The 18,966-nt window shown below is 46.0% G+C and overlaps 2 protein-coding genes across 3 annotated transcripts in view; one reads left to right on the plus strand and one right to left on the minus strand.

The window, feature by feature from the left end:
* The first annotated feature begins 3,469 nt into the window (after positions 1–3,469).
* Positions 3,470–10,605, plus strand: Avpi1 (arginine vasopressin induced 1). Of its 2 annotated transcripts, none has more exons than XM_074078593.1 (3): positions 3,470–3,630; positions 8,811–9,107; positions 10,019–10,605. In XM_074078593.1, exons 2-3 carry the CDS (start codon positions 8,821–8,823, stop codon positions 10,167–10,169), a joined length of 438 nt encoding a protein of 145 aa, XP_073934694.1. In that variant the 5' UTR covers positions 3,470–3,630; positions 8,811–8,820; the 3' UTR covers positions 10,170–10,605. The 2 variants fall into 2 exon arrangements, with proteins under 2 accessions (XP_073934694.1, XP_020033336.1); XM_020177747.2 differs by having other exon boundaries at positions 10,022–10,605.
* Positions 10,606–12,030: 1,425 nt separating this feature from the next.
* Positions 12,031–18,966, minus strand: part of Pi4k2a (phosphatidylinositol 4-kinase type 2 alpha) — a 37,959-nt gene continuing 31,023 nt past the window's right edge. The window contains exons 8-9 of the mRNA XM_020177756.2: positions 18,575–18,634; positions 12,031–14,398 (exon numbers count right to left, since the gene is read on the minus strand). Coding sequence (XP_020033345.2) covers positions 14,237–14,398; positions 18,575–18,634 — 222 coding nt within the window. The 3' untranslated portion in view covers positions 12,031–14,236. The remainder of the gene's footprint in view (positions 14,399–18,574; positions 18,635–18,966) is intronic.

Consider the following 18,966-nt stretch of genomic DNA (forward strand, 5'->3'; position numbering starts at 1 on the left):
AACTTTTGAAAAACAGGGGAAGGAAGGTAAAGGGGTAAGGGAGAGTATTCAAAAGGATTGAACAGACCAAAGTAAAGGACACCCACAGAGGGCATACATTGAGACACCCCTTTGAACATCAACTTAAATATTAATAATGAAAATCAGAACTGAAAAATAGGCACAGTGTATGCGGAGGGGGGGTACTAATGGGAAGGGGGAGGGTAAAGGAAGGAGATTAAGGTGATGGTATATGGTTAATAGATTTCAAATACCTATATGAAACAGAACTAAATAACCTCTTATAATTGCTTTAAGTGGGGTAGGGAGGGGGCTGAGGAGGACAGACGATGGGGACAATGTAAATAATGTACAATATAAGTCTAATTGGAATTGTCACTACAAATCCCCCATATAATGAATATTTCCTAATAAAATTTTTATTTAAAAAAATAAAATAGCCTAGAATTGGGGCTGGGAGTATACTCAATGGTAGAGTACTTGCCTAGTATCCACTTTGATCCTAACACCACAAACGAAAACCAACAAAAAAATCTGTACATGTTCAGGACAGATGCATTTTTAAAAAATATTTTTGATCATGGTTGGTTAAACCACTCAGTCTATGAAGCACTCAGCCTGTCATCACAGCCAACACTGAGATTATTCTCATTTTATTTCTTAAAATTTATTTCACAGTGCTGAGACTCAAACCCAGGGTCTCCTCCATGCTAAGCAGAACTCCACCACTGAGTTACATCTCTGGTCTTTATTGTTCCCATTTGATTTGGTTTTCTTTTTTGTGGTACTGGGGTTTGCACTAAGGGCTTTGTGCTTGCTAGACAGGCTCTACATTTGAGCCACACCTCCAGCCCTATTGTTTCTCATTTTAAATATGTCAAAGTTGAGAGGCAGAAAGGTTCAGTCACTTGCTTAAGGTTAAAGGGACAGAACTCCTTTTCTAGACTTTCCTTCCCCTGAGGGTAAAAACAGCATCCTGTTGAACCATATGTGCCTGATCCAAATATCCTTCCATTTCCTGAACCAAATGGAAAAAAGCACTGTAACCCATATTACCCAATCTGTTCACTTGTCAGTCTTTGTAAAGCCAATGCTATGGAGTCTGCCTAGAAACCAGGGGCTGATGGGAAATGATTGTTCTTATTACAGAATAACAATAGTCCGTCTTTATTTTGAATTTTGATATTTTGCTCATCATGGGCTTTTCACATTCATTTTTATTTTTTCAAAATACTGCACTGAGATATTATTTATCTTAATTACTGAGGTTTTTTTGTGCTCTGTGAAATGTTCCTTTCTTATCTCACTGTAATCGGGGCCCTGACTAAATCAGGTCTTGGCCTGAAGACACCAGGTGAAATCCCACAGTGTTAACCTTCTCTAAACAGGGCCTTGTTTATTGCTTCTTGCTTCATTCTGTGAGTTCCAGATGTCCCCATTCCTAGTGAGGCTTCTCATGGCCTATGCAATTACAGAAGTGCCTCATCTTCTCATCAGAAATATTGAATCATAAAGCTGTGACAATGGAGATGGTTCCAAGTGTGGTAAGTGCAGTCACATGTACTCGAGACAACAGATATTTTCCACCCAGCCTTAGTCACATCTTACCCAGAAACTACAAGTTCCCAATTCCTACTTTGGTGTGCTCATTTGGGCTGATGGCATCAGAATTCCTAGGTTCTCCAAGCACTGATATGCCAAGACTTTGGCTTTCCTACTGCTTAGAGTGGGTGAGGGGGAGTCCCTGGCTCAGAAGCCCAACCTCTGGCTTAAGAGCCTGGAGTCTCTTCCTTAGACAAGCTGAATGACTTTGCAACAATACTTTTTCTTTCTTTCTTTCTTTCTTTTTTTTTTTTTTTTGTAGCACTGGGGCTTGAGCTCAGGGCCTCACACTTGCCAGGCAGGCACTCTACTACTTGAACCACTCCACCAGCCCACTACTTTTCACTGGAGATGAACATGCCTTTTTTTTTTTTTTTTTTTTGCCATTTCCCAGAGATTCAGGAAAGGCAGAAAAACCACTGCAAAAAGCCTGTTGTTGGAGCATAACACTTGCTGGTTCTGTTTTTGTGCAAAGGGACAGAGAGAGGAACTGCAGACCACAGGATGAAGAACTGTTCCCTAACATCCCCTTTACCTTGCACAAAAGGACCCACAATCCCAGCTGGCTCTTACCCTTGTCTCTTGGAACTGTTGCAGAAGAGAACTTTTGCAAAGCTTAGGAGGTCAGCTCTGAAGTGAAAAATAAGTCAGGGAGACCTTGCAGCCTATACCCAGGCATTCTTGCTAAGTACTTTTGGACAAGAGCACAAAAAAACCCTCAACTTCCAAGGAAGGAAACAAGCATTTATTAAGAACGTGATAAATACCCTGCATCCACTTGCACCCTCTGCAATCCAAGTTCCAAGCACAGTTGTAGTAACCTTCTAAAACCTCAAATTCACCACCAGTATAAAATGAGCTAATATTTGTCAAGTGCTAACATGCATTACTGGCACATAGTAAGTGCTGTAGGATTCCTAGTCAATAAAATCCCTTAGAGGGTCGAATGCCAACTTCATTGCTCGCCTCTGCCTTCTGCATCCTACCAGGCACTGCCTTGCTAGCACTACTCCAGGCCTTACTTCATCTCTCCCAAGCAAAACTACGTCTTTGCCCTAGCACGTGCCTTTCTCTCTTCATTAAACATTCTTCCCAGACCCCATCCTCTTCATTCTAAGAACTTCTTCTGCCTTCCAGGACCTCCCAGAAGTCTCTTCGTTTTACCGCATGACATTGATCATAATTGTAATCGCATACTAAATGTTTTAGGTTATTTGTGTTTGCCTTCCTTACTAGACAATAAAGGGCAAGGGCTACAATTCTGTTTCTGCCTGTCAAGGAACCCAGACTTGTCTCTAATGAACAATGAGTGCAAACTGTTAAGTACCACTGGCCTAACGTTGCACAGCTGATCTAAGACTCGAACTCCTATGACATTTGGCTTTGAAGCCCATTCTGGCTGCAGCACCGACTGCTCTCTTCTCTCTGTAAAGCTGGAGCCGGTACAGAGGTGAGAGGAGAAGTGAGTTTCAGGAGCTGCAGGTTTAAGAATCTACAAAGGGCCACTGGCAGCAAAAGAACTCGGGCGCGGCGCGCGCTGGCCTCAGCTCAGAGACGGGGCATCCGTCACGTGCACCCTGCTGGGCCTGCCACCGCCGCACCCACGGGCAGGAATGCGGCCCCGCCCGGCATTCTGGAGGGCAAAACCGCGCTGGCCCTGGGGACTGACGTCAATGAAGGGGGCGCCTCCACGAGCCGCAAGAGGGCGGAGGGAAGCGCCCGTGAAGACACGCCCCCTCCATAGCCGCTCAGCCGCTGATTGGACTCCGAGAATCTCCGCACTGGATTTTGGAGGCGGGCGGAGGGAGAAGGCAGGGCATGACACGCCCCTCCCCCTGTGCGACCGCTGATTGGCTCGCGGAGTCTCCGCGTTCGATTTTGGAAGGCTGGCTCTGCAGCTCGCAGCAAGGCTGGGGCTGAGGATTGGCTGTTCCTGGGCTCCGGAGCGCTTTCTCCGGGGTAACCGTCGCTGCCATCCAGGTGGCCCGGACAGCTCGGGGCTGCGTGCGGCCCGCCTCGGGCAACCAGGTACGTGGATCGGCGGTCCGGCGCCGGTTTGCACTGGGAGCAGGCGGGCGGACTGTCAGCCCGAGGGGGAGCGCCGGATCGCACAACCCATATCCACTTAGGGATCCATAGTTCTGCGGAGTGGCCACTTTTGATCCCGGGGTGGCCGATCGTTCTAGGGCTGTCACCGTGTAACCTCGGCCGAGATTCCCTCTCCCAGGCTTCTGTCCTGCCTGTGAATGCCGCTTGGCCTTTGCAAGCATCATCGCGGCAGGAAGCCCTGCTCTGCACACCCCACCCTCCCTTTCGAAAGCCGTGGAGGGGCTTGCCCCATCTGGATTTGAGGTCTCTCCCAGCTACCCTTCAGCGTGGCGCGCCTCTAACTCCCCACCGGACCGTGAAGTGCTGAGCGCACAGAAGCTGACTTGGGAGTCCTGACTTTGGATCGCAGGCGACCTCCAAAAAGCAGGCTCCAAGAGATTTCAGAAATTTCTGGGGTTTTTCTTTCCCCTGAAGACTTCCTCAACCATCTGGTAGAAACAAAAATAATAGTGATTGAGAGCATGGGTCCTGGGGTCAGATCACCTGGTTCATAACTGAGCCTCATCACCTACTCGCTTGTGACTTTAGGCAAGTTACTTAACTTTCATGAGCTTAGCTTTTTTTTTTAAATCTGTAAAATGGGTTTAACATTAAATGCCTATTAATAGGGGTGGTCTGATAATGCCATCTCAAGTGAGGATTAAAAAGTCCCTCTGGAAATACTGTTCTGTGCTTGCACAGCAAGCGGCTTCCATAAGTTTAATCAGGAAGCTGTGATTGAAGGCTAGGTGCTGGGGTTCAGAGGCATATGTAGGAGGACAGAGGTCTGAGGACTGCCTGGGCAAAAAGTGAGAAACCCTATATGAAAAATAAGGAATGCAAAAAGAACTGGAGGCATGGCTTAAGTGGTAGAGCACTTGCCAAACAAGTGTGACCCTGACTTAAAACCTCAGTACTGTCCCTTCCCAAATATAATAATAATACGGCTAGAATTTAAGTGTTCAGATGAAACTGTTGCCTTTCGTTTTCTTTTCCCATGAGCGAAGACCCCTGTTGGTGACTTTACAGCTGATGGTGTTGATGAAAATGTCCACGATTCTATAGTCCTATTAGTTAACAGCCTCCTCCTGACATCATTTATTCAATGACTTACAGTACGTGGAGGGTTTGTTGTATGGGAGGTACGAGGTACTCTTACATACTTCACCTCCTTTATGCCGCTGACAATTTTTTTTTACTCATTATTTTGATGAGGAGCAAACTGAGACTTACCCAAAGTCATTCAGTTGTCAGTAGCACAGCCAGAATTCAGTGTTCTTGACCTCTTAAAATTATTGCTTAACCTAGACATTTATTTGCAAGTCTTGTCTGAGAACTGGTTTGCAGAAAGGGCCCAGGCTCTTTCTCCACTTTCTAGAGCCCACACAGCCGTTTGGACTGGACTTCCCACTTGAGCAGTAGCAGATTTCAGCTGCTGTCCTGTGGATGTCTGTGCAAAGTAGCAGGCCAGGGCCACAAGTGTTGATTTGGGCCTTGGGCCAGAGCCTCCAGTTATTTTTCTAAGAGGCCCTTGGCCTCTGATTACAGAGATTATTGCTATTGCCAGGGTTATTTCATAGACAACAGGCTGAATAGGAATCAGCAGTTGCCCAGCTCACCCAAATGTGTCTGCCTCTCCTGGTTACCTCCCTGAGACCACAGTGAAATACACACTTAGAATAGCTGTCAAAACTAACTTCATATGTTACAAAGAATGCTCAATTATGTACCATATTTATATATTGCAAATCCATTGCTGAGTGGGTCATTTTTAACATATACTTCTTTGTTAGAGCTCTATAGTTCTTCACTTGCTGCTTGATTCAAAACAAGTTGAACTTTGTCATTTTCAACATTTGGTATTTACTTAGGGCATTCATTTTTAACCTAGTTTGTGTCCGATTGAAATATTTTGTAATTAGGCTTTACTCATTTGTGCACAGACCTATGTTTATCATCAGTTCTGAAATGAAAGATCCATTTGTAATCTTTTAATAGCCCTGTGGTTTCATTTTCCAGTTTTAAAAAGTACCATTGTTCAAGTATACACTGACCTTCCTGGATTAAGGTTTTATCCAGGAAACCAGGGGGAAAGTAACTATTGACATAAAATGAAGCAGGAAAAGTTTCTTCTGATAAACTGTTCTGATTCACCACTTCATTGGTTTTCCCAAAGTTTTACCTTCTAACTCTACTTGGAATCCACCTACTTTCATTCCCAGCCTTACTCTGCCATCTGAATCCCAAAGTGAGGCCTCCAGATTATTCTGGAGACTGCCCAATCAAGACCTTGCAGCCCTGCAGAGGTTCCTGGGACTATCTGGGAAGTCAGGCCCCAAGGCATTTCCTCTCCCCAAGAAAGCTGCTGCTACTTGATCCTTGTCACCATTCTATCCTAGGGAGGGGGTTAAGATTACCTGTGTCTGAGAAGAGGGACCCCTTCTCCCACCACTCTAGGCCAGCTGAGAAGTTAACCGTCTGCTTGATCCCTAGGGTGCTTGAGAGCAGAGTTCTCTATTTTCCTAGATCCTGACCCCACAGCCCACTCTAGCAAATCAGTGTCTTGCCTCCAGAGGAGATTGGGGAAGTAGTGGAAGGGGAATTTGCTGACAACTAATTAACCAGACTTGTCCACACATGCTGCTTTTAGGCCCTGGCACACAAGCTTGTTATCCTTCTGTACAGGTCTGTACAGACGTGGCCCCATCAGGGAATCACTGACCCTCAGCACAAGTGCAAGCCCTTTAACAGCCCATCAGCATTGACTGTTCTCACAGTAGGAAGAGGGAAACTAGCCCACACCGGTGATGTGAATTGCCTGCAGCCTGTCAGCCAGGGAGTGACAGAACCAGGGCTGGAAACCTGAGTCTCCTGACTCATAAGCCAGTGCACTGGACTGGGCTGCAGTTCCAGATTTTTGTGTGGAAGCTGAAGAGTTTCCTCTGAAGAGTGCCACTGGTTCAAGGCTGGGGGAACTGTCACCCAGTAAACAGCCTTGAACCAGTGGGTTATGACAGAAACTGGGACAGGGTAAATGTGGACATTACTGGAATAAGACGACTGTTATGAGGTAAGGTGGAGGGGAGGGGTAATAATTCTGGGAGTCTGAATGGGGTGGAGAGATGACTCAAACTCTCCAGAGAAAAGAACAAATGGCAGGTTAGGGTGAGGGTGGCTTTGCAAGTAGGTTGAGTATAGGAAATTGGAAATGCTTTAATTTATGATGCTCTGTTTGCTTCTTTCTACAGCAAGTACATAAATGTCTTTCTTTGAATGTATTTAAACACTCCCCGGCCCCCTTTGGTGGCCAGCTGCTGGATAGCCACCTCTGTAGATGGCTGTGAAAGGAGCCCAGCTCTAGCCTAGACCCATCCCTCCCTCCCCATTAGGACTGGGGCAGGGACAGGAAGCAGCACAGGCCTGTCCTCAGCTGGCTCTGGCCACAATGCTTAGAGGAAATGGAGTGTCCATACTATACCTCTGACCTACATACAAAAGTCAGGAAGGCCAAAAAGAGGGACATTTACATTTATTTAGCTCTGAGTGCCTGATACTGTACTAGGCTCACTTAATGCTATTACAGTTCTGTAATAAGAGAAGTGGGTATTATTATAACATTTTACATTTAAGGCAACAGGTCAGAGAGGCTGAGAACTTGCCTATGGTCACAGAGCTAGGAAGATGGCAGAGCTAGGATTCAGACCCAGTTCTGTGCAATGCCAAAGTCCTTGGTCTTCCCTGTCTCCAGGCTGTTTTCTAACCCCATAGCTTTTTCAGGCTGTACTAGAGATAAGGATAAGGTGAAGCGTTTCTTATGCCATGATTATTCAAAGTGAAATATCCAGAAAGAATCAAGGCATTTTAATCTTTATTTCCTGGAGAGATACTGACACAAGAGCATAGCATCTATTGAACTTTCTTATGTCAACCTCTGATTTTGTAGCCTCCTGTTCTGCACTCTCCCCACTGTGGTCAGACCTGATTATTCTATTGTTTGCCAATTTATATCGATTCAGTTCATCCCAAGGTGGATGCTTCTAGATTTTATAAATTGAAAAACAGAATATAGGTTGAACACTCCTAATCTGAAAAAATTTAAAGTCTGAAGTGCTCCAAACACAAAACTTTACGTGCTGATGTAGTATCACAAGTGGAAAGTTCCACATCATGAAACTTTCTTTCTTGCACAAAGCTATTTTAAATATTGCATAAAATTACCTGTAGGCTGTGTATACGCTATATAGAAAACATAAGTGAATTTTGTGTTTAAGCCAGGTCCTGTTCTCAAGATATATCATTATATTCATGCAAATATTCCAAGATCTGAAAAATCCAAAATGCCAAGCATTTTGGGTAAGGGATAGTCATCCTGTGGCAATACCCAAGCACTGTTCTAATTGCTTTGTGTCTTCACATCATGCCTACAAAGTTGGTCCTAGCACCTGCAGTCAAGGCATGGACAGCCACCAGCAAGTGCTGAGCTGGGCTTCCAACTAGGGTAGCTCAGTTCCACGCTCCCCTCACCTGTGTAACAGTCTGGGCCTTTGCATTAAACATGTCTGATTCCAGTTCCAGTTGCACAACCATGGATGATCTGACCTCTCTGTTCCTCAGGCTCTCCATGAAATGATGATCAAAGTACCTACCTCCTAGGCTGCTGTGCTTAGTACATGTCACTGATGTTCTGTGAATCAAGCTCTTACAGCAGCACCTAATACACGCTTAGTGCTCAAGTTTGAGCCATACTGGCATCTTGCCACCTCATGGACTTGAAAGCACTTTGTAAGTGCTCCAGGCTTTATGCTTAGACCCAGGTTTGTGATCATGGCAAGTCATTTAACCTGAGTGGCACTTCACCTGTAAAATGGGGATAAGCAGTAATTCTTACCTCAGCAGTTGCCAGGAATCCAGGTGTTTGGCATGTAAGCACTTAATGTATCAGTATTCGTACCATTTCCCCAAGGTGATCTTGAGAATCTAGAGTGATCTGAAGGCAAGACTTTACTGCAGTTTGAATCCTGAAAAATGGAAACACCAGAGGCCTTTGTGTCAGTCGGGATCCCCACTCTGGGAAGGGGGAGCCTGTTGAGTACTGATGTCTCTATGATTTACATCCTCAGAGCACCCGCAATGGGCACCCCAGCCTCTGTGGTGAGTGAGCCACCCCCTTGGCAGGCCCCCACTGAGGCCCGGGGCCGCAAGCAGGCCTCGGCCAATATCTTCCAAGATGCTGAGTTGCTGCAGATCCAGGGCCTGTTTCAGCACAGTGGGGACCAACTGGCTGAGGAGCGAGCCCAGATCATCTGGGAGTGTGCTGGGGATCACCGTATGGCAGAGGCCCTGAGGAGGCTGCGCAGGAAGAGGCCCCCAAGGCAGAAGGCCCTGGGTCATTCACTGCACCACTGCAGCCGGCTCACGTAGGTGCCTGGGACTGGGGGGCTGAGGGAAGGGGCAGTAGTGATGTCTGCTCTGCCACTTCTGGGCTGTGACCTGGAGCTGGTGACTTGGCCTCACCATAAAGTGCTTACAGTTGAGGTTGTTGGAAGGACCACACAGTACCACCATTGGCTGGCCCCTGAAAGACTGCTGTTACTGTTGGAATCATGTGACTCCATAAGGGATACCTGTTCTACCAGCACCACCTTATTTCACAGTGATTCTCAGCCAGGTGGGAGTGAGTATTGTTTGGAAGAAACCAAGTAATTCTATTTACCTGTTGTAGAATAGGTAACATTCAAAAACAAGCCTGCAATGGGAGTACAGAGAATATGGCATAGGAATATAGTGCAGAGGCACCACTTACAAGTTGTAGAAACCTTACCTTCAGGTAGCATCTCTCCCCAGGCTCCCTAATCATCCACCTCTTTGCCTAAGTCACTGCCAACCCAGAAGCAACAAGCCCCAGGGACCCAGCTAAACCATGGCCTACAACAATCACAACAGGCTCCCCACTGGGCTCCATTCCTTCGCTGCCCTCTCTGGGGCCCACAGTCAGAACATCAGACCTGAACAGGTCATCAGGTTTGGGTTGCCAAGTCAGCTTCACTGCTTGGATTAACTCCAAGTGATCCAAAGTTGCTGCTTAAAATACCTTCATGCCTGAAGGTAGAGACATGCCAAGTATCCCATTCCCTGATCTGGATCAGCTCTCTTTACAGCAGAGAAATAGAAGAGCTTCAACTAGTCACACAGTTATCAGGGGCAGAGAAAAAAGCCCTGGTCTCATTTTACTCTCAACAGTGTTTTATAGTCCTTCACGATGAAACTCTCTTTAAGTTTTCATCTTATTCTCCTTGTTGATGTTGCCTTATCATATACTTGCTCCCAGCAGTGTTCCAGAGCCCGGCTCTCTATTGGTTGACTCACAGAGCAGTGCCACTGAGACAGCCTCCAGTGAGCAGTTTGGGAACTCCCGAAGGATCCGCAGGAACTGGAGGAAGTCAGACCCCACAAGCTATCTCCACCAGATCAGACACTGATCCAGAAAGGGGTCAGGAAAGGTAGTATCCTCCCCATGAATCACAAGGACCCTTTGTTAAAGGTCCTGGGAAGGTGCAGAAGGGAGACCTGAGACAGGCAGCCCGACCTGGATAAATGAAAGCAAGAGGCCGTTGCTGCTGTCCTGCTCAAATCAAAACAGAACTGGAGGTGTCCACTGGACTCTGCACTTTGAGAGATCTATTCTCACCAGAGTGAGGAGACACCAAGACTGCTTCTGCCTCAGCCCTTCCTGACCTAGCACTGTTAAGTGGGCTGCATGATATCCCCTGGGAGTCAATGATGGGCCCTCAGATGCAGCATGTCTTCAGTCTGCTACTACTTTGCCAGTTACTACTGTTACCACACCCTCATGCCATCAGGCTAGCACAATGAAACTGTGGCTTAAGTGGAAAATAAAAACATTTGCATTAAGAATCGTGTCTATCTGTTACAGAAGGGGAGAATCCTGAAAGAGACTCTGGAGTCACAGGAGAAGGGACCAGGGTTCCCCCGGAAGACAAATCACAACAGGCCTCTTCTCCTTCCTCACCCTCATGCTCCAATGTCCCTGTGCCCCCTGTGCCACAGCTCCCTCTTCCAGACTGTTGGATCTGGAGGCTAGATGGGAGGGTCTCTGCAGGCAGTCCCGATCCACAGGAGGGCCAGGGGAAGGCTGTTACAGTCGGCCCCACATAATGAGCACTGGGTTCTTGGCTGAGTCTGCAAAGAAGCAAACACCAGCTTTTATGTGCCAACTGTCCCAAGGCAGGGAGAGGCTTTCTGATCATTCTAATGCCCCTCCACAATCCTAGGTATTTAGTGGCCTGGAAACCTTGAGATGACGATTTTCCCTAGCATTCTGGCTCCACCTCAAAAGAAGACTACATGCTCATTAGCTTTCTCCCTTCCCACTTATCCTATCTGCTTGATTATCTATCAGTGGCCAGGGTTCAGCGGGGCAGTAAGGCACACACAAGGCAAGGCTGCCCTCTGGTGACCAAGAGGAAAAATCACCCTAGGAAAAACCACATCTGTATCCCAAACCTTTGGGGCTAGATAACTTTGAAATGCGAATTGGTTTGGCTTTTTGGGAAATAGAACAAATACTGTATAGTCCCTAGTATGGAGGGGAAAAAACTCATAAAAGACATGAGCAATTCTACAACAAATACACTAAGAGGAATACGTATGATTAGCAATAGTGTCACATCAGTATAGGCTCAGCTCAGGTTTTGAAATGAGTTATGAAAACACTTGGTTTTCAGAGCCCTGGGTCTTTGGAAATGAAATCTATCTTCCTCTATTAGGGGGAAATACAGCCTCAGGAGCCATGTCTCTGCAACTCCATAGAAACACAGGTTTCTTTGTTCTTAACACTATACTCTAGGCCGTGTGCCAGTGACCTGTAATCCTAGCGACTTGGGAGGTGAACTTAGGAGGATCACGGTTTGAGGCCAGCCTGGGCAAATACTTCACCAGACCCCCATCTCCAAAATAACCAGAGCAAAACGGATTGGAGGTGTGGCTCAAGAGGTAGAGCACCTGCTTTGCAAGCACGAAGCCCTGAGTTCAAACCCCAGTACCACCAAAAAAAAACCCCTGCACTCTAGCCAGGCACCAGTGGCTCACACTTATAATCCTAGCTACTCAGGAGGCAGATAGCAAGAGGATCACAGTTCGAAGCCATCCTGGGCAAACAGTTGGTGAGACCCTATCTCAAAAATACCCATCACAAAAAGGGCTGGTGGAGTGGTTCAAGGTGAAGGCCCTGAGTTCAAGCCCCAGTACCAAAAAAACCCCAAGCCAAAACAAACAAAACCCTGCACTCTTCCTTCTCCCAAAGAAAACTGGACAAAAAGATCAGAACTAGGTTTGTTATTCATACGTTTGCATTGATTTAAATACATTACATACAATTCCTACAGTGCATTAGAAGATGGATGGGGGGCAGCAGCACTCAGCCCAGCCTCTACTCCCTGACATGGGGACAGGCCTAAGGCTGGTAGGACGGCTGTTCCAGAAGTGCTGCCCAGAAGCCTGCCCTGGCACTCTGGGCCTCTGGCTCTCCCAAAGTCCACATTCGAGGCAATCTGAGTACAAGTTTCAAGGGAAAAAGGAGAACGGCCAGAAAAGGGCACCCTGTACTCTTGCCTGCCAGGATTGGCTCCCCCTTAATTGGACCCAATTTCTTCCTGGTCACAGAGCTGGTCTGGAGCAGGACAGTGCACATGAGGCTGGTGAAGCCCAGGCTCCTCTTCAGGCAACTCTGGCTCTCCTAAGCACCTCGATGGGGAGCCTTGCCAATAGGTTCACTTGAAGATGTCTGTGAAGACCGACACACACGTGAGCCCCTGATGGCTTGTGTGGTCAAGAGGCAGGTATTCTCTCAAACATAGTTCTCCAAGCCAGAGTCCAGGTGGGCTAGACAGGACTGTCAAGAAAAGGGCAGGACAGGGCAGGCAGAGGAGTGATGCCTTTGTCTGCAGGGCATGCATATCCAGCGTTCAGACTTCCTGTCAACCTGGTGGAAGCCCAAGACAAACTGGCTCCTGGACTGTAGTGGACGGAGAGCAACCTGGCCGAGCTAACAGGAGGTTCTGCACATCTCTGCTGTCTCTTGGATGGTGGGAGGCGGACAGGTAGAGGAGACACACAGTCATAGTCCTCACTCTCCTTCTTTGGTTGTTTTTCAAACTTTCAAGATAGTTTCATTCCAAGGCTGATTGACCAATCGCAGGATGTGAGAATCACAAGTGTCCACAGCACAGGGCATGAACACAGCTGCCCTTCAGCCAGAGGTGGCACACTTTTTACTCCCTCCTGAGGCCATTCTTTGCTTTGGTGTAGAAAGGACTCACACATTTGGCAAAGGGGGCAGCTGGGAGAAGACACATGGAAACAAAAAGATGCATACTGACCTGGGCGCAGGCACTGGGAGACAGTTTGAAGGCCTCTCCTTTGAGCCCTGTCTTTCTCAAAAAGTCATGGAGAAACCATGACCTTTGCCAGGAAGCAAAGGGAAATGCCAATTAGGAGGCAGAACAAGTCGTATTGCTTCCACAAGCCATAGTGATAGCAATAAAGAAGTCTGAGGACCTGATATCCTGGCCTCTAAGGAGCTCACTTATCCCAGAAATCCTCTAGAGACCCACTCCAGAACCTAAACTGAGTTGGAACTAAGTCAAGAGTTGGTGGAAAAGAAAAGAAAAGAAAAATAACAGAAATATATTACAGAAGGGCTGGGACTAAGGATTCAGGAAGTGAAGCTGGGATAGTTCACTCTTGGACCTCTCAGCATCCAGAACACCCACATGAATCACCTCTACAGGCTGGGCATCAACTTCCTATTAAAACAAAAACACTAAGGCTAGTGCTAGTCTCTCCTGCCTCTGCTTGACTGACAGGCAAGCTGCAGCAGGGCAGAGAGCAGAGAAGCTCATGTACAGAGCTGCTGGAAGGTACAGAACAAAAGCCTGCCCTCCACAAGAAGCCAGTACTGCACTGGTAGAAAGGAAAAATTTGGCAAAACCAAAAGCAAAGGTGTGTCTTCTGTCTGTGCCAGCATTGAGATCCATCAGTGACTCTCTGACACAGTCTTGGTTCATGGGAATAAGCAACTGTCAGGCATCCCAACATCTGGGTCTATGCAAATTTAGGTCTGGATTAAAGGCTTCTGACATGAGAGGATCTGGATTCTGCTACAAGCATTGAAATTTGTTTTTGATAGTTTTTTTTTTTTTCCTTTCTTTCTGATGCAGAATATAATAGGGAATTGCAATGGAGCAGGGTGTCAGGGACTTTCCCAGCCTGCCACCAGGAGCTGCTGCAAGGGAGTTGGTCCTCAGCAGCCACCTGGACTCCTTGCGTGGAACTCCAGCCTCCCCAGCACTGGGAAGGGCCCAGGAGCACTCTTGTCCCTGATTGTGCTTCTCCCTGTGGGTGGGAAAGCCCTGAGGGAGGTGGTGAGCAGAGACAGAGGGCTCTGAAAGGTACTGCTGTCCACAGGCTTCTCTGGCTTCCTCCCAGGCTCTGCCTCATGCAGGATTTCCTCTGCCTGCCTCTAGGGCTACCACCATGAAAAGAAAGGCTTCCGACTCTGAAAGCTCTGTGTGTAGGACTCGCTGGAAGATCGCTGGTGAGAACGGGCCGTTTCCACAATCACAGGAGGCATCTGGACTAGGTGCAGGGGACTCTTGTTGTCTTTCAGGGCCTGGGTCAGATTTAGGATCTGCAGTAGGAAAAAGGAGAAGGGTGAGGAAAAGGCCTGGGATTCCCAAGTCTGTATCCACAGGGAGGCCAGCAGACAGAGCCCTCCTACAATCAATAACAAACAAACACGAATGGAAAATCACATTAGCAGGCTATTTACAAAAGTAAGAATACAAATGGGCAGTAAATGGAAAATGGAAACCTCTCATCATTATAAAAATACAAATGAGAAGCTGGGTGCACTGGCATACACCTGTACGGTGCACTGGCATATACCTGTACTTCCAGATGAGGCAGGAGGATCACGTGAACTCAGGAGTTCAAGACCAGCCTGGGAAACATAGTGAGGCCCTGTCTCAAACAACAGAAAAATGAAAACAAACACCTATACCTATCTTTTACTCTTTAGGTTCCAGAAAGAAGATGACCTCAGAGCTCAAAGAAACAGGCACCCTCCTGCATGGCAGTGAGGCAATCTTTTAGACAAGTCAGCTGACAATGAAATAAAAAATGAACAACCCTCTTACTGAGCAATTCCTTTTTTAAAAAAAATGTTGGTGGTGCTAGGGTTCAAATCAGGGCCTTGCACATGCTAGCAAAGTGCTCTACCACTGAGCTACACCCTCAGACCTAGCAATTCCATCTGTAAGGACTAGGGGAACATCATGGATATGTACAAAATATTTAGTTAAAAAAATACAATGCAAGCCAGGTGACAGTGCCTCACACCTGTATCCTAGCTACTTAGGAGGCTGAGATTAGAAGGATCAAAGTTCAAGGCCAGCCAGGGAAAATAGTTCTAGAGACCCCCATCTCTAACCAGAGCAAAATGGGCTGGAAGTGTGGTTCAAACAGTAGAGCACCTACTTTGCAAGTACGAAGCCCTGAATTCAAACCTCAGTCCTGCCAAAAATGAAAAAAAAAAAAAAAAAAAAGATACAATGTAGTATTGTTTATAACACTGAAAATAATGTAAATTAGTTAATAATTTAAGAGATAAGAAACAAGCAATTAAAATAGCTAGAGGGCCAGGCATAGTGGCTCATGCCTATAATCCCAGCACTTAGGAGGCTAAGGCAGGCAGACCAAGAGTTGGAATGCCAGCCTGGGCTACACAGTGAGTTTGAGGCCAGCCTGAGCTACATACCAAGGCCCTGTCTCAAAAATCAACAACAACAAAAAAAAAAAGGTGAGGCACAGTGGCTCATATGTGTAATCCCAACTACTAGGGAGGCAGAGAGCAGGAAAATCATGGTTTAAGGCCGCCTGGGGAAAAACAGCTAGCAAGATCCCATCTCAGTTCATAAGCTGAGTGTGGTGACACAGGTCTGTTATCCCAGCTATGCAGAATGCATAAGTAAAGAGGATCAAGATCCGAGGCTGGCCCTGGGGAAAAACTTAAGACCTTACCTGAAAAATAATTAAAGCAAAAAAGGGCTGGGAGCAGGGTTTAAATGACAGAGCACCTGCCTAGCAAGCATGAAGTTCTGAGTTCAAACCCCTCTACCACACACACACACACACACACACACACACACAGATATTTTTCTTCCCCAGAGCCTCACATATGCTAGGGAAGCACTCTTATCACTGAGATACACCCCCAGTCTTCATTCTTTTTTTCTTTCAAGAAGAAAGTTTTTTTTTAACAGAAAAGTTGCAAAGACATGCTATTGCCTCAGCTAAGTAGATAGGTTTGTAAACCTCTTCTCCTTGTTCTATGTCAGATTTCTGTAGGGTAGAAGCTTATTTGGCTTTGGTATATGAGTGGGAGAGAGCACACTGGAGAAAGTGGATACTTACGGGACCTTAAGGTGTTAAAAGTATGCACTATAGGTTACGTGGGACTTGCTTAAAACCAAACAGTCTGCTTTTTTTTTTTTTTTTCACTGACATTTCTTTAAATGTGGTGTGGGGATGAACCCAGAACCCTGAACATGTTAAAGTGCAGACTTTACCACTGAGCTACATCCCCAGGCCCTGACTTTTTTTTTAACCCCCCAAAACAGGGTCTTGTTACATAGTGCAGGCTGGCCTTGAATTCATGAACCCTCTGCTTCTGCCTCCTGAGTGCTGGGATTCCAGGCATGCACCACCACGCCTGACTCTGTCATTTTGGAGGGTGAATTGGCTAAGCATGCATGACTAAGCAAACTCTGATTCTGCAAGAGTCAGGCAAGGATGAGACAGTCTGCTGGCTGCCATGATACAGCCATACCCCGAGATCATTTATCATTTACCTGCAGAAAGTTTCAAAACAAGTGATGTAAGATCAGACAATTTCTCTGCTTGATTCCTTAAAAATTTCCCCTCCACTGTCCCTTACCAGAACACATCTTAGGAACACCCTTGGTTGTGTGCTCAAACTGAGATTCCTACTCTCGAAAAATACTTCCTTTGCTTGTATTATTGCATGGTGCTTTTTCAGCCAAAAGCCCTTCCAAAGATAATAAGAGCACAAGATACAAAGAATGCACTCCCTCAACCCTCTCCTACTTTTTGCCACCCTGGACAATGGCCCTAATTGGGTATAATGGGAAAAAGGTTGGTATGGTGGCATGGGACTGAGTAGAGGAAGGACTGTGATATGAACAGGACACCATCTGTATAAGCTTAGGAATCAAGCTGATTCCTTTATATTGAGTTCTGTAATGCCAGAATATAGCATGTGACTTTTAAGGTTTCCAAAAACTATAATAGAAGCAGCTCTTAAAACCTGACAATACCATTTCCAGGGAAAATGGGTTCAGCAAGCCTAAGAAGTGCTCTCACCAGGAGCTTTTAGTAACTGGTAGAAAAAAGAAAATGTGTTAATTATGGTTGGGAAGGCCACTCTGTCCTTTAAAGATGCAAAAAGTTGACTTTTCTATATACAAAATTATAATCCTAATAGTTATTAAGTACTAAGTACTTACTTTGATATACCAGGTACTACCCCAACTGTTTCGAGTAATTTATCTCATAATAATCCTATTAAGCAGGTACTGTTTCAAGATACAAATGGAGAAATGAAGGGAAGGAGAAGTCAAGTAACTTGCTTAAGAGCTGGGCATGGTGATTCTGGTCTATAATCCCAGCTCTCAGGAGGGTGAAGCAGGAGGGTCTCGAGTTCAAGGCCAGCCCAAGACCTCATAGGTAGTAAATGGCAAAGCCAGGCTTTAAACCCAGGTACTCCCATCAACTCATGCACTTAACCTCTATGCCATCCCAGTTCTCTTCAAGACTTCAAATTGATATACTTGTGGCCAGTGCCCTACAGAGTTTCTGAACCATTCTCTAAGCATATTCTTCTGTTTTTAATTTTTTATTTCTTTTGACACAGGGTCTCTCACTATGTAGTCCATAGTGAACTTGTCATCCTCTGGCTTCAGCCTGGGATTACAGTCATATACCACCATGCCTAGCTATAGCAGTAATATTTTCCCTCCCTCCCTCCCTTCAGTCCTCCCTTCCTCCCTTCCTTCCTCCCTCCCTTCCTTTTTGTTTTCCCCTTGCAATGCTAAGGATCAAACCCACAGCCTTGAGCACGTGTATCACTGAACTATATATCCCCAATCTTCTCCAAGCATATTCTTTACTATGCTTTGGAGTATTGACAATGTTCTGGGTATCTGCGGTTCTCTGGGAAGGTGAAATGGAAGAAGGAATAATACAACTTTTAACTTAGACAATAAAATTATAAACATACTCAATGTCAGAGTGCTTCCCATGGCCAGGCATTATTTTTTATTTAACACTTGGTATGTGCTATTTCAGGCAATCTTCCTGCCAACAGTGCAAAGTATCGCTACTGACCTATTATAAAAAAGAAAACAGAGGATGCTTTTGCCCAAGGTCACACAGCTTGTAACTGGTGAGGCTGTTTGACTGCAGAGCCCAGCTCATAACCACCAAGGCACTTAGCATGCCTTCAGTAAACTAAGGATGGAGTGTGCTGGTTTATTCATCATAACATATCTAGCAACTGGCACATAGAAAAGCATGCAGTAAGTGCTTTACAAAGCACTGGATACCATGGAAAAGACTGGAGACAGGAAAAGGCTACCTTCCCTCTCCCATGTTTTAGGGCAGAGTCACAGACAGGTATGGCACAGACTAAAAAGGGTATAAAACACAAGCTTTATCCATCTAATCAACATGAGCACATAATGCTCTCAGATCTTGAAAAGACACCTGGAGAATGTCCCAAGCTTACCTGTCCCCGCATGACAGCAATCTGTTTATGGAATTGGCCCCTGTCGAAACCAGGATCTTTCTGCAAAAGGAGGCCAGAAGGAGGTGAGATCTGTGTGAATGCCTCACCGCACCCATTTTCTCCTCCCACTTAGGAACTTTCTAATAAAGAAAGCCTATGGTAAGGCTTATGGGTTTGGTGAAGTCAACTAGTACCCTAAGAACTTCCCCTTTTACAGATGGGAAAACAGAAAACAAGAGAGTATCTTATTTTCCATCTCCAACTCTGTGTTCTAGGATTCCATGTGAAAATGAGAGCTCTAAGGACATGGTGCAACCACATGACACACAGGATACACACCAGTATGATCTATCACAGCAGCCTTATTTTTTTATTTTTTAGTTTTTGGTGGG

Source organism: Castor canadensis, chromosome 7 (genome assembly GCF_047511655.1).
Source record: "Castor canadensis chromosome 7, mCasCan1.hap1v2, whole genome shotgun sequence".
Lineage (NCBI taxonomy): Eukaryota > Metazoa > Chordata > Mammalia > Rodentia > Castoridae > Castor > Castor canadensis.

What these genes read in the sequence shown, in the direction of transcription:
- Avpi1 (XM_074078593.1), top strand. Translation starts at nt 8,821, where the DNA reads ATGGGCACCCCAGCCTCTGTGGTGAGTGAGCCACCCCCTTGGCAGGCC. An exon ending in CACCACTGCAGCCGGCTCAC is followed by an intron (nt 9,108 to 10,018) that starts GTAGGTGCCTGG and finishes ACTTGCTCCCAG; the next exon opens with CAGTGTTCCAGAGCCCGGCT.